General features: G+C 38.1%; 1 protein-coding gene across 1 annotated transcript; it reads left to right on the top strand.

Annotated features, from left to right (window-relative positions):
* The first annotated feature begins 1,269 nt into the window (after positions 1–1,269).
* Positions 1,270–14,512, top strand: PSMC2 (proteasome 26S subunit, ATPase 2). The gene is made up of 12 exons (XM_036892454.2): positions 1,270–1,434; positions 3,194–3,231; positions 3,805–3,886; positions 4,597–4,696; positions 9,641–9,772; positions 10,191–10,263; positions 10,641–10,736; positions 11,385–11,549; positions 12,147–12,234; positions 13,776–13,978; positions 14,070–14,166; positions 14,255–14,512. The coding sequence occupies exons 1-12, from the start codon at positions 1,365–1,367 to the stop codon at positions 14,410–14,412; spliced, it is 1,302 nt and encodes a 433-aa protein (XP_036748349.1). The 5' UTR covers positions 1,270–1,364; the 3' UTR covers positions 14,413–14,512.
* The last annotated feature ends 637 nt before the right edge of the window (positions 14,513–15,149 follow it).

The raw sequence follows: 15,149 nt of genomic DNA, 5'->3' as shown, positions 1-15,149 counted from the left end.
ACGACCCAGTTCCACCTTTCTGGCAACCATCGTTCTATTTTCTGTCTCTATAAATTTGACTACTCTGGATACCTCATATAAATTGAATCATGCAGTATTTTTTTGTGTGACAGACTTACTCTCTTAGCATAATGTCCTCACAGTTGTAGTATATGTCCGAATTTCTTTCCTTTTTAACATAAAATGAACATACAATATTCCATTTATGTATAGTTTGCCATCTGTCAGTTGGGTTGCTTCTACCTTTTTGGCTCTTGTGAATAATGCTGCTATGAACACGGAGGTACAAATATCTCTCTGAGATACCACTTTTTATTCATTTGGGTATTTACCCAGAACTGGAATTGCTGAATTATACAGTAATTCTATTTTTAACTTTCTGAGGAACTGCCAGTGTTTTTCAAAGCTGTTATACCATTTTTACATTCCCACCAACAGTACACAAGGCTTCCATTTCCTCCACATCCTCACCAAAACTTATTTTTCTTTCCTATTTTATTTTTTTTGATAGTAGCCATTATAACAGGTATGAGTATCTCATGGGTTTCATTTGTATTTCCAGGATGGCTAGTGATGTTGAGCATCTTTTCATGTGCTTGTTGGCCATTTGTGTATTTTCTTTGGAGAGATTCTATTAAAATCCATTGCCTACTTTAAAAACTGGGTTGTTTTCTTATTGTTGAGTTGTAGTTCTTTATATATTCTGGATTATCAAATACATGACTTGTAAATACGTTCTTCCACCCCATAGGTTGCCTTTTCACTGTTGTGTCCTTTAATTCACAAAAAGGTCAGCCTTTTAAAAATCTTTAAAATTCATTTCTAAATTGTACAGTTGTGTCCTAACTGCTCTCTTCCCTTTCTCTCTGTCAAATTCATTTCTCTCAAAAACGTTTTCCCTGCTTCCCCTGGTATCACTATTCTTTGGCAGCAGTTTCAAGAACTGAAACCATTTACCTCATCCCATTTAACATCAAATTAAACTGTGTATCTAGCCATTCCTTACTGCGTATCTAATATGCCAGGTACTTTCGAAACGCTGTTATTTTTAATGTGTCCACAATACCGAAAGGTAAAGGGAAAATTAAAGCACAGAAGTTACCCAAGCGTGCACAGTGAGTGAGTGACTGTATCAGGGTTTAAAGTCAGCGTCCGGTCAGGTTGACAATATTCCTTCCTACTGCCTTGTCCTGCGTCCTAGTCCCCAGTGCCGATGCTCCCGGGCTCTCTTCCGCCTCCCGTGGGCGGAGCAAAAGGGCCAAGCCCCGCCTTGCTTCCGGTAAGGAAGGGAAAGGGAGGCACCACCGGAAGCCAGGAAGGTGCAGTGTAATCGCTGAGGTGCTGAGGCGTTTGGGTCTGCGAAAATGCCGGACTACCTCGGCGCCGATCAGCGGAAAACCAAAGAGGATGAGAAGGACGACAAGCCCATCCGAGGTCAGGTGATGATGGCAGGAGCTCCGGGCCGGGGCAGGGCCAGGTTTGACCCTGGAGGGGAGGCTGGATTCCTGCTCGGCGCTCTGTCCCCTTGTGCTTCCAGTGATTTCGTTTTGGGCGGCTGCCGCGTTAACCTGTCAATCTCTGGCTGCCCCATCCTACTCCAAGTTCTCTATTCATCTCCCGCTGATCAGAGTTCTTACTCGTAACGCAGCATTCAGATGTTAAGGAAGTCAGCACCCTGCTTGGCCTTGCAGGCCTTGGAAAGTTCCCCCGCCAGGCGGTGCTTGGGCACCTGGATCCTCTTTTTTGCCCTCCTGCCCTTCAAGCATGACCGCTCGAAGCTGTAACTCTGAAGCCAGGATCCTGAGACATAATTTTCTTTTAAGAAAAACATTCCTTTGACTAGATAGTGTAATCACATGGTTCAAAACACAAAAGGCATAAAAAGATACATTGGAAAGTGTCTCATCCTTGGTCCCCGCCACCCACTTATCCACGCAGGTAACTAGTGTCATCGCGTTATCTTTCTAGACATTTTCAATGCATATTTAAGCAAGTTTGCTTATACCTTTTACTTTTTACATAAGTGTAGTATGCTGTACATCTGTTTTCCAATCGCAATACATTTTCGGTGTAAGTTCATATCATTTATAAAGGTCAGTGTCGTCTGTCTGCTTCTGCAGTGTCACTTTATTGGTTGTACAGTAATGTAAGTAATTAATCATTATTGATAGACATTTAGATTTCTTCCAGGCTGATGGCAGTTATAGAGCAATTAATAACTTTTCATACAACTTTTACTACTGGCACAACCACAAGCTGAAGCATATATTTTAGAATGGAGTTGTAATTTTAATAGTACCAAATTACTCTGCCTGAGTCTTCACCACTCGACACTTCTGTGCATAGTGCATGAGATATGCACATCATACGTGATTTCTTCCCAGTAGCCCCTTTTGTAGTCTCATCGTTAGGCTGTTTTCTCCTGTTCCTTGTAAGCTATTTTTAAACGTTCTTATGGTAGTTTTCTTCCTGTCTCTTACTCTTCCCTTCCTAAACAATTCGACTTCTCCTAGTACTCTTTCTTCTCCCTTTCCATTCCCCCTAACCCTCCCAAAAAATGATTTCCTCTGTACTTTAATCCTACAGTCACCTTCTTCCTGGGAAGGTATTTTAGGACACTGCAAACTTCAGAGGTACTCAGTCACCTAGTGAAAAACTTAGTCACAGAGATTTAACATTTCATCTCTGTATGTCTCTGGTTATGTTATCATTCTGTAAGTGTATTCATTTTTTCCCTGAATATAGTTAATGCTTAACATGTGTATAGACTTTTATGTGCTTCTTCATCCATATCTTATTTGATCTCTATAGAAACACTGTGAGGGTAAAATTAGTTTTATCTCTAATTTTGGGATGAGAAAACTGGTACCCAAAGAGATTAAATGGTTTTTCCAAAAATACTTGCTGGGACTAATGCCCACATCGTTTAGATTGGCAGACTGTTCTTTGAGCTCCCTATTCCTGTGTCACATACTTTGAGCCTCTTTTGCAGCTATGTTACGTACTTTTCTATCTGCCTTCACCCAATTAGGTAAAAGTTCCTTGAGTCCAGGAACTATATGGTGGTTGCTTTTATATCATTACAACTTTGTACAATTTTTCTCACTCATTAATGCAATTTGAATTGAACAGAAAGAATTGTTAGCTCTAGTTTCTTTTGTTTGAATCTCATGTATTATCTCTTTTATTTTAGCTCTGGATGAGGGGGATATTGCCTTGCTGAAAACTTATGTAAGTCCTTCAGTGTCTACAAAATATAGATATTTTATGTTGAAATAAGAACCACTGTTGATATTATCCTTCCAAAATAATTAGAAGAGAATGTCTAGCAATTTATGGTAATCTTCACTGTAAAAAATTACCTACCCAGAGTTTCTGTCTAGATCAGAGAGTAAATATTCAGCATGTCTAAGCTTGTACATGATTTTTATACTATTTGTAAGTATGATATGGTACTACATTGAAAAATACTTGAAATAATTTGCACAAATGTTTACTACATTTTGCATATATCTAACTGACTGAGATCTGAAGGAAAGTTTTAATGCTAAGAAATAGGCCTGTAGTTTGGATAATTTCAGGCATGATTTTCATTTGCTACCTTGTATAATGGTGTGCTGTCTATTTTGGGAAAAATATTGGTTCAGGAATACTGCAAATTATATACTCCCTTTCTCTACTTCCACTTCACAAGTTTGGGTACAGTAATAGCTATTAAGATTGTAACTGCTAAAGGTTTTTGTCTGTAGTTTAATAAATTGTTGATATCCCGATGTTCTAATTAAACTGATCTTTATCTCCTAGGGTCAGAGCACTTATTCTAGGCAGATCAAGCAGGTTGAAGATGACATTCAACAACTTCTCAAGAAAATTAATGAGCTCACTGGTATATATTTATGTATTCCTGTTTCCTCTTTTTAAATGTAATGTGTTATTTATATCAAAGGAGTTACGTATGTTACTCTTTCATGAATTTCAGATTTAAAAAAAATTACTATCTTTCCTTTGTGTTAAGAAATTGGATCTCCTTTAATAATCTTTCACTACCTTTTACAATCAAGTTTAACATTTAGTTGAAAAAGGTCCTTCTTTAAGCAGGTAATGCTTCTGATGGTCAAAGCCAAATTCAGTAAACTAATGAGTCAACATTTCTTACTGAATAAAAATATGATCTCACATGGTACTGCTTGAAGTAACCGGGTCATTGCTTAGTAGTTGGAAACTTCTCTTCTTGGGAACTTGAGTGGTAAAGTTCTACAGTATTTGACCTGCACAGAAGATATCAAATATGGAATTAAAATGTTGGTTTGTGACTACTTCAGGATCGTGCTTTTCACCTGTGGTGATTTTGCCCAATTCTCCCTGATAATATTTGGCAGTATCTGGAGACATTCTTGATTCCCATGACTTGATGGGGAGGTGGTGCGGGTGGCATCTACCAGGGATGCTGTTGATTGTCTTATGAGGCGCAGGATGCCACCCCCACCCCCCCAACAAATGATTTAGTCTAAAATGTCAGTAATGCTGAGGTTGAGAAAGCTTGCTTTTGGGTGATGTACTGCCTTTCAGTGAACTGTGTAATCTGCCCTTGCATAGGTATTAAAGAGTCTGACACTGGCCTGGCCCCACCAGCACTCTGGGATTTGGCTGCAGATAAGCAAACGCTCCAGAGTGAGCAGCCTTTGCAGGTTGCAAGGTAAGCACAGTGTTCTTGGAAATTTATTTTGCTGTTACTTTCAGGCAATATAGTTGATAAAGAACTTTTATTCTAAATTCCAAGTAAACAAAACTTTCTACAAGAGCACCTGATGTTAAAATTTTATGCCTTATACAGTTATTCAAGAAATAGGGAAGGCATAGTCATATAAAAGATTCAAATGATATGGAAGGATACAGAGCAAAACCTCCCTTCCCATCCTCTCTGTCCTGTTGCCCGCCCCCTCAGACATAATTACTGAAAATAATTTGGTCCTCTTAATCCTCCTGCCTATTTCATGAATATAGCAGCATGCGAAGAAACACATGCTGTTTTTTTTTAGACATAACTACATCATTTGGAAATCTTTCATTATCTTTGATAAAGATATACCTCTTTGTTTCTTATTTTCAAGAAATTACATAATATTCTGTAGATACCAGACCGGTTACAATTTCTGTTGTTATTCACGGTGCCACACTGAATATTCATATTATTTCTTGATGTATGTGCATACATTTCTGTAGTTTAGCTTACTAGAATTGAGTGTTTCTTCATGTCAAAGTCATTATAGTTTTAAAAATCTGTGGAAAAAGTGGTTTGACCAGTTTATACTCTTACTAAGATGTTTTGAGGCAAATGCCTATTTGCCTGATTAGTTCAAGGAATGTGATTATCAATTTTGATGATTTTGCCATTTGGGCAAAGAAAAATCTTGTTCTTATTTTCACTGTACAGATTACTAGTATGACAGGTGTTTCTTGTACTTTAAACATTGCATTTCTTTGACCCTTCAGGCTTTGTTCTATGGGTTGTTTCTTGTTAATTTTTAGGAGCACTTCATATATTGTACATACTAATCTTTTCTTAAATATGCTACAAATAGTTTTTCCTATTCTGTCATTTGACTTTTATTTTCTTGGTACCTTTTGTTGTACTAATGTTTTAAATTTTTAGGAGGTCAATAAAATAAATCAATATTTTAATTATACTTTTGGGTTTTAATGTTGTTAGAAAAGGCCTGGCCCAATGTAAGATTTTTAACATACTCTCCTGTGTTTTATTCTAATCATTGGAAATTTTGGTTTATCTCTTTAATACAGTTAAAGGTTATTTTTCTTTTCTCCCTCACTCGTTTCCCATCTTTCCTTCCTGTCATTTATTTTTAATTTCTGTTGTGGTTTTTAAAGAGTTAAGTATGTCTACAACAACAGTTAAATAGTTCTGTGTATATTGTTTTTTTCAATTCCTCTTCCTTAAAGACACTTACTTCCAAATTTTTTAGCTGGTTATTTTGGTTTCTACCTCCATGCTTCTAATGGATGGTGCTACGTCTTATACTATAGATTGCATCTTGATTGTTTAGTTTTAGGTATTATCTGTTGGCTCCCTAATGGGAGATGAGGATTTTGTTTTGTTACCTATGCCTTCATCCCCAAAAATAACTTTCTTATCCCTACATCCTTCTAATGCAATTACATTAAAACTTTGGACAGATCAGTATTCATTGTTTTTGTAATTATGGCAAGTAAATGCTGCTCATAAAGAGCCCAGTACTGAACTGTGATTACTTTTCTTTTCTTGTACCTCTTTGTTTTCCTTGTTATAATTGTCTTGCTTTTTCATTTGCCTGGTTTCTATGTATATTACTAACCCAATGCCCCAGTTTTTCCTGATTGTCTAAATTGCTCTTCAGATGCATTAGGTCCATCAGCTTTTCTCTTCCAGTGCATCAGCTGCCTCCCGTATTCCCTCAGGTTTGCCTTCCTGAAGAAGTATTTCCCAGCACTTTCTGACCTGGTCCAGGATGGACCTGTTGCCCTTTACACCTGTTGAATCACAATCACCCGGTGACTTCTTACCCCTGGGGGTTCCCTTTGCCTCTCCTGTTGCTTATGTTCCATCAGTTTCTCTTCTTGGTTTGTTTACACCCTCACTAGGTGGACTGGATTCTCTGGGAGCCTTCTGAAAGGGGGTCATTGGGAGGTAATACTTTGAAACCACATATATCTGAAAATGTCTTGGCTGGTGTAAAGTTCTTAAGAATTTCGAAGGCATCTAAAGCTGTTCTGATTCCCACTCCTGTATATGTGACCTGTTTTCCCCTGAAAGTTGTAAGGTCTCTTTGTCACTATTCTGAAATTTCATGAAGACATGTCATCTTGTTCTGGTCTGTTTTCATCCATGGTACTGGGCTCTTACGTCCTTCCATGTGGCAGGTTTTCTTGAGGTTCTATTTGTTAATAATTTCTTCCTTTCCACTTTGGTGCTTCTCTGTACCAGGCTGCTGTTACCTGCATACTGGCTCTCTGGCTTGCTCCTCTACTATGCTGACCTTTCTGTTCTGCTTTGCCTTTTGTGTCTTTTTTGCTCCCTTTTCTGTGAGATTTTCTTAACCTACCTTTGAGTCCTTTATTGATTTTTCTCCCCATTGTCAAGTTTTTTATTTCCAAGAGCTCTTTTTCCTTCAGTGTAGGTGTTTCATGGTGGTTTTATGAATGTCTTGCTCTTGGATCATGGTTGTAGTATGTTCTCATCTCTGAGGAAGTCAGTGATAACTGGAAGGTTTCTGCTTCCTCCAGGATGCTCTTTTTCTCTTTGCTTGTTTGGGGTCCATCTTTTAAGCTAGACATCTGGTAATCTTACTTTGGGCGTTGGCTTTAGAGGGAGACCAGAAAGCTGTTAGCAGCTCTAGGTCCAATAGTGAGGCGTGTCAATCTGAAGCTTTACTGTAGCTTCTGTGGTGGGACGTCTAGTTGGGGAGCTTTCAGTGTCACCATCTTTAGAGGGCCATGTTCCCCAGAGGAGTGTTAGTGTCCTCTTGTCTCCAGTCCCCCCTATTCCAGAGTAACAGTGGAGACAGAGGGCCAGGGAGTTTCAGCAGCAGCTCCACTTGCGTTTATTCGCCCTTCCCCTCTCACGTCCTCCCACTCCTCACACTCACCACTACTACTGCCACCCCAACCCTTGCCCGAGCGCTTCTTGATACCTTAGTTTTACTCTGACCACAATATTCCATCACTCCAGAAAGAAATCCCATCCCCGTTAGTAGCCCCTATTTCCCTCTCTCCCTAGCCTCTGGCAACCACTGTGGATTGCCCATCCTGGACATTTCCTATCAGTGGAATCATATGCTGGGTTACCTTTGGCTTCTGGCTTCTTTCACTTAGCATAGTATATCAGGATGCATCTGTGTTGTAGCATGTGTCAGAACATCATTTCTTTCAATAGGCAAATAATGTTCCAGTTTAAGTCTCTTCATTGATACTCTAATGAGACATTGTTCTCATACTTCCCATTAATTTTTTAGACATGGTTTCCTGTAGGTTTAAAAAAAATATTTATGATACTGATTAAAGTTTTTGTTTAGTAAGATCAATGTCTAAGCTTTCTCAGGGACAGTGTTTAGGGACTGCTTTTTTCCCTATGTATGGGCCATATTTTTGTTTCTTTTTGTGTCTCAAGTAGTTTGTGATGAGAACTGAATAAATATGTCAGTTCTGGAAATCAGATTTCCCCCTTCCCAGGGTTTGTATTATTGCTGTTTTTCCTTTGAAGTTTTTTGGTCAGCCTCTTGTTAACCCCAACTGGTAATCTTGCCTCAGTTGTATGTTAAAATAATTGCCACTGATTGTTTCCAACAAATGCCCTGTGGGTAGGGGTGTTGACAGAGTGAGCAGCTTTGATTCAGGTCAAATAAAGACAACTCCTGAGAGTGGCACTCTTCAGTTAGCTGCCAGACAGGCCAGGTGGTGACAGCTCTCTGGAGGCTGGGCTCTTTGGGACCTCGAACTTATTCTGCACACACTATCCCCCTGCTCTGCGGACACACACATGCAGCTGCTGGTTTTCAGTTACCATGGTTGTGAGGCTGTTGGCTTTGAAGTCCACCACAGAGCTGGGGAGAGGGGGATGAGATTAGGATGAGTCAAAAGGCACAGGGCTCACCGTTCTTACCAAGGTTCAGCCATTTTTCTTGAATGAACACTCTTTGGATTGTTAGAAGCCTGTAGTTAATTTTCCAGAGTTCTGGAATGTCAATTTTACTCTTTGCTTTTGAGGAAGAGGAAATTTTCAAAGGTTCTTACTCCACCATTCTGGAAATTGAGGTCTCTGTATATATACTTTTTCAGCTGTGGATTTAAAAAATCTGTATCTGGGCACACAGTATTAGCAGTGTCTATTAGATAAATACATTAGTGATATGTACTTTATTCTACCCCTCACCCCCAACCCTACCATAGATCTTGGCTTGTAACAAACTGGTCCTTTCATGCAATTACACTCTGTACCTTACCTTCAGCTCTGCATATGTACACATTCCAGAGACTGTTTTGTATTTCTCTGTATTTGTTGGTACAGCTTACCAGCTTATGACATGAGTTCTGTTCTTCTTAAGTAGATAGTTTATAAAAGAGGAGAGGCTGTATGTAGACTACTTTCTATTGTGATGTACAGGGTATTGCAGATGTGCCTTTCCCATGTCACACAGAGAAAGAATACATTGAAGTTAAAAATAACAATAGAAATGGATTTGAAGTATAAATTCAGGAAAGAATGAAAACATATTTGTTACTTGAGATAACACAAGATGTCTGTCTTCTATACCAAAAATAAAAAGGATAATAACAAGATACAGAGGAGTATCCCTAAAAAGGAATATAATTATGAAAATCAAGAATTAGAGAACTTCTTAATGATAAAATATTTGGGTTTTTCAGGGGAATGTATCTTTTGAAAATTTTGTGGCTTGACTAAAGTTGAGTGAATACTTGGGATTGAGCATAGTCTGTAGAAAACGCTCATTAACAGTGGCCCAGGTTCTGCAGTTCTAGTTTATACCTGCTCATTAGCTCCATGCCCAAGAGAGAATCTAGTTACTTAAAGTAATGCATTTATTAGTGGTTTCCGTTCCTTACTCTAATCAAACTTTTGCTGTGTTAGATGTACGAAGATAATCAATGCTGATTCGGAGGACCCGAAGTACATTATCAACGTGAAGCAGTTTGCTAAGTTTGTGGTGGACCTCAGTGATCAGGTAGCACCTACTGACATTGAAGAAGGCATGAGAGTGGGGTAAGATTCTGTTTGCACAAATACTCTCCTTTCATTGAAGATACCATGTCACATTCACACCCGTGGCTTTCTTTGAATGCATGAGCTGGGTGCTGTGGAATACCAGGCAATAAGCTTGTAGCGTATACAGTTGAATGACCTTTCTTCTGCACCTGCCTCCTGACCTCCCACCCACCTCCTTCCTCCTGCCCCCACTATACTTCTTTATGAATGGCTTCAATTATAGTCAAAGTAAGTGCAGAATTTTAGAGTTGAGTTTGCCAGCCCATTAGAGGTAACAAGGTGTAGGTGGGGGGAACACTTGCTCTACCTTAGTTAAGAGGATTAAGTGAGTTAATGTAGTTAATGTATATAGAATGCATAATTCACTCAATAAATTTTTCAAATGTGTAAATGAGGACCTTTTTCACTTCTTTAGTGTGGACAGAAATAAGTATCAAATTCACATTCCACTGCCTCCTAAGATTGACCCAACAGTTACTATGATGCAGGTAAGAAACTAGGGGAGGAAAAGGAATGGCATGACTTTGAATTGCATCCATCTCAAAATTTTAGAACTTCTAACTAATGAGATGTTAATATGAGGGTATATATCAAAGAGTTGCCAACATTTTTTAAACAATTTTTAGATGAGAAGGTCTTTATCTGTCTTTAGTTTACTAGTTTGTTTTTCACTTAGTGTTGTAATAAGTAATATAGCAAGTGGTTCCATTCCACTGAACAGTGTATTCCATTTTTATTAAAATTCTTACTTGGTTCAAGTCCAATTTTTCTTTTAGGGTATTGGGTCTATTCCACTGTATAGAACATTTGCACTCATATTCAAAAGCCTGTAGCTCTGTGCTATACATTTTCATCCCTCTCTTAGGTGGAGGAAAAACCTGATGTCACATACAGTGATGTGGGTGGCTGTAAGGAACAGATTGAGAAACTTCGGGAAGTAGTTGAAACTCCGCTACTTCATGTAAGTGTCTTGAGTCTGTTGGCACTTCAAATTTCTGTGTATGAAGATGTGACAGCCTTCGGTGCTCTGTGCAGTTTAAGAATTTTTTATTTTCTTTAATGAAAGTTTTTGAGGGGATAGAGGGTAGAAGTGTGGAGAGTTAATAGGTTCCAGAGAGAGAAAACAAAAGGATTGAGTGGTCAAACCTATTCAAAAAAAGAAAGATCTGCTATTTAGAGTGACAAAGGAGGTCAAGGTAGAACCTTTAGGAATATGTTAAATATGTTATAGGTTATTATAAAGGAAGTCGTGATTTAATGGTATCAAGAGGAAATGGGCATTAAATTGAAGCAATTAAGCTTGGGAGGATAACGGAAAACTAGAATATTAAATACCAGATAATACTTTTGTTCTTTAAATGCTATAATTTTTAAATATTAGGACAGAAAAATATTTTGTTAAACCTGGATAGTAGAAATACCTTTAAAAGCCATTCAGCTTTATGTATTGATATGAGTCTAGTTTAGATTTTGTGTCTTAGAATAAGTAAAATTCTTACTTAGATCAAGTATATATATTGTGGAATTGTTTGGTTTGAACATATTGATGTAGAAGTAGTATTTTTATTATACAGAAGTGGTAAGTGTAAAAATTTTGTCTCTGTCACAGCCAGAGAGGTTTGTAAACCTTGGCATTGAGCCTCCCAAGGGTGTTCTGCTCTTCGGTCCACCAGGTACAGGCAAGACGCTCTGTGCTCGGGCAGTTGCTAATCGGACCGACGCTTGTTTCATTCGAGTTATTGGATCTGAACTTGTACAGAAGTATGTCGGTGAGGTAAAGTAAATTGATTATAATCAAAAGAATATATAGCTGTGAAAGATTTATAAAGCATGGATAAAATTAAAATGGCAATTTCACATTGAAACGTTAAGACCTAAAATTTCTTGATGGATTGTAATTAGTAATCAGAAACCCAGGTGCCACCGGCCTTCCCTTGTGGTCATTTGCAAATAAATGACTGCTTAAAATTTTTAAACAGTATGCTCCCTACTCAGAAGGATGACATTTTCTACAGATTTGGGTTATAAGAGAAATACTCCAGAAATGCCCAGTGAATGCATTAAAACATGTACTTTCACTTTGGGTACAGCATTTTTATATTCCTCTAAGAAAGAGACAACAGATCATCTATATGTAGTGCATGGGTATATACACACATACATATCCATATGTACATTTCCTTCATTACAGAGTAAGTCTAGGGCTGTATAACTTATATCTGAAACATTACTGATCAGCACACTTACAATAAGAATTAGAAAAGGAGCAGCATGTGTAAAGATAAACTTTTACTTCCTGATTAAAACTTACAGTGAAGGGTAACTTCTTGCTGTATTTTAAAACCAGCTCTTAACATATGTTTCTTACTAGGGGGCTCGAATGGTCCGTGAGCTCTTTGAAATGGCCAGAACAAAAAAAGCCTGCCTTATCTTCTTTGATGAGATTGATGCTATTGGAGGTAGGAACGGTGGTACTGTAGGGTAGGGGGAGGCCTGAGGGGTGGCTTGCAGGAGAGTTCTACAGTCATAGGTATAGAGTTCTCTTGGTATGTTATTCTTATACAAAACTTAAGGGTAATTCCCATGCACTCTGGTGCACTGGAGCCACAGATCTAATAAACAATAGGGCTACACCAAAAAAAAAAAAAAAAGAAACATTATGTAGCACTACTTTTCAAATATCTTTATCTTTGTACTTTACTCATTTTTACTCGTGATACCTATTTTCACACTTTAACAACTCCTAACTTGGTCTACAGCTTCACTTAATGTAATACAGCACTGGGGTATAATTTAATTGGTGGTGTTTTTCATAAAGTGTACATAAAATAATGTGGTTTTTGGCTTCATAGGTTTGATGAAATATGTCACAAAGTTATTTTAACTACTCAGCCTCAGTTTCCTCATCCTATGAAAGGAACAGTTTCTGCCATGTTTATTTCATGAGTTTTTGAGAGGTTTAAAGTAATAAATATGACAGACTTTGAGAACTCTAAACTGTTGTTTAGGCCTTGGCTATCGCTACCATGTGTAAGAGTAGTAATTCTTAATAGTTGGAGAAGTGTCCTGTGTCCAGTTGTTAATGAACTTAGTGACATAAATGACTTAGTGGACCCTGTAACACTGTTTGAGGTCTGTGGTTAGGTTACTCAGTCTAGCTTGCAGACTGGATGGGTGTTGTTGGGTTTGAACTTTCTGTAGTTAATGTTTCAAGGGCCTTCATGTGACCACAATATATCAGTGCAGTGTTGTGACTCTGAAGTCATTTTACAGTGTCATTGGAATAACCTTATGATGCCAGGATGCTCTGAAGCTGTGATTTCCAAAGTGGACTGGGTACAGAAAGAAGATGCCAGAGTTTCTTTCATATTTAATTTTAATCTCATTTTTAAAATTTCCATTTTTTTGTTCTGTCATGTACATAATACAGTAATACAACAGCATGTACTTCTATAGTTTAAATATGAAAATATGTATTTGGAGGTGTTTTTTTTAACTATTTTGGTTGAAATGAAAAGAGAGCCTGACATTAACCCAGAGTCCTCTAATATCCAAATCAGTGTGGCAGGAAGCTATTATAGTTCTACTGTATTAGGGATTTATCCCTATCTTTAAGGACACTTTTGAGAAATCTGGAAGAGTACGACACTTTCTTGTCCATTCAACCACCATTAAAGTGCTATGGTTTGCATGTGCTCTCTTGCCCAGTCTGGGTGTATATTGTGTTAAACAATGGAGGTGTTCTCGAGTGATTTAAAAAATGAAATTCCTTGAAGAGGATTTAAAAAGGAGCCAAAATTAAATCTATGATGATCCTTTTGAAAGATTCCTTTCTGATTAGTCTTGTGTAAAGCAGGCTGTTCTTAAAGGATTTGCTTAAAAGTGTGAGCCCACTGGCGCTGTAGAGTGTGACTGGACTGAGATTCACAGTGCTTTCCAGTTATGCCTAGTGCTACTCTAAGTGGACCTGAAGAGGGTATCTTTCCTTTTGTCTTCTCAGGAGCTCGTTTTGATGATGGTGCTGGAGGTGACAATGAAGTGCAGAGAACCATGTTGGAACTGATCAATCAGCTGGATGGTTTTGATCCTCGAGGCAACATTAAAGTGCTAATGGCCACTAACCGGCCTGACACTTTGGATCCAGCGCTGATGAGGCCAGGGAGACTGGATAGGAAGATTGAGTTTAGCTTACCTGATCTAGAGGTAAAAAAATCATTTCATCTTAGAAAAAGAGATTCTTGGAGTTTTTCTTGGATGTTTTTCCATTTTAATATTTGTCAATGCCTGTTTTCAGGGTCGGACTCACATTTTTAAGATTCATGCTCGTTCAATGAGTGTTGAAAGAGACATCAGATTTGAATTGTTAGCACGACTGTGTCCAAATAGCACTGGTAGGTTGAAAGTCTTGCTTACTATATTTGCTGATCTGTCTACACAGGCTGTTTTAATTCAGTCTATTGTTTTCTTTTCACTTTAAAGGTGCTGAGATTAGAAGTGTCTGCACAGAAGCTGGTATGTTTGCTATCAGAGCTCGGCGAAAAATTGCTACTGAGAAGGATTTTTTGGAAGCTGTAAATAAGGTCATTAAGTCCTATGCTAAATTCAGTGCTACTCCCCGCTATATGACTTACAACTGAGCCCTGATGGCTATCATGAAATCACTTCTTTTAATCAGAATCCTAACCTTTTCAAGACTTGTTAATAACCATTTCATACAAATAAATGGTTTCAAAATTGCATGTTTTGCAGATGTCTTTTCTCTGTAGTACAATAAAAAGTGATGTCTAATGTCATTAGGCAGAAGGGCTTATTATAATGTATGTTGCCTGTTTTTGATCCACTACCATGTAAGGTTCTACATCTTAAAGTGCTTGCTTAGACCATGTGTGTTCTAGACACGAGCTGGCTAGGTGCTGTTCATATATCACCTTATATCCTCCCATCTGCCCAGTGAGGGTATCTAGTGGATCTTGATCTAATAGATGCAAAAACTTTCCTCACTGATTAGCTTGTAGCAGAGCTGGCATTCAAGTCCAGGTCTGTCAGGTCCACCACCTGTGCTCCTCACAATTCTGCTCTTCTGCCCCCATCAAAATTGCCCATCTGTGCACATGACGACATACATTTCGATGTGTTTTTCCTACCATGTTGAAAAATTAAACTTCTTTTTCAGTTTTTTAAAGTGGAAGAAACATCCAGTGTAATGTGTTTTGCTTTGCCATTTGAGTTCATTTCAAATTAATCTAGAAGAACTATTGATTTTCATGACCAGCAAAAGAGTAAAGCAGAAAGAAAAAAATATATACACAAGGCTCTAATTTAGAAAGCCTAGAATTGGCTTCATACAAAGAAGTGCTTATTTTCATTTTATAAA

The sequence above is a fragment of the Manis pentadactyla genome, chromosome 7 (assembly GCF_030020395.1).
Source record: "Manis pentadactyla isolate mManPen7 chromosome 7, mManPen7.hap1, whole genome shotgun sequence".
Classification (NCBI taxonomy): domain Eukaryota; kingdom Metazoa; phylum Chordata; class Mammalia; order Pholidota; family Manidae; genus Manis; species Manis pentadactyla.
The sequence above is the reverse complement of the archived record's forward strand: the minus strand, read 5'-3'. Positions and strand labels throughout refer to the sequence as shown.

What these genes read in the sequence shown, in the direction of transcription:
- PSMC2 (XM_036892454.2), top strand. Translation starts at nt 1,365, where the DNA reads ATGCCGGACTACCTCGGCGCCGATCAGCGGAAAACCAAAGAGGATGAG. An exon ending in CAACAGTTACTATGATGCAG is followed by an intron (nt 10,264 to 10,640) that starts GTAAGAAACTAG and finishes TCCCTCTCTTAG; the next exon opens with GTGGAGGAAAAACCTGATGT. An exon ending in TTGAAACTCCGCTACTTCAT is followed by an intron (nt 10,737 to 11,384) that starts GTAAGTGTCTTG and finishes TCTCTGTCACAG; the next exon opens with CCAGAGAGGTTTGTAAACCT.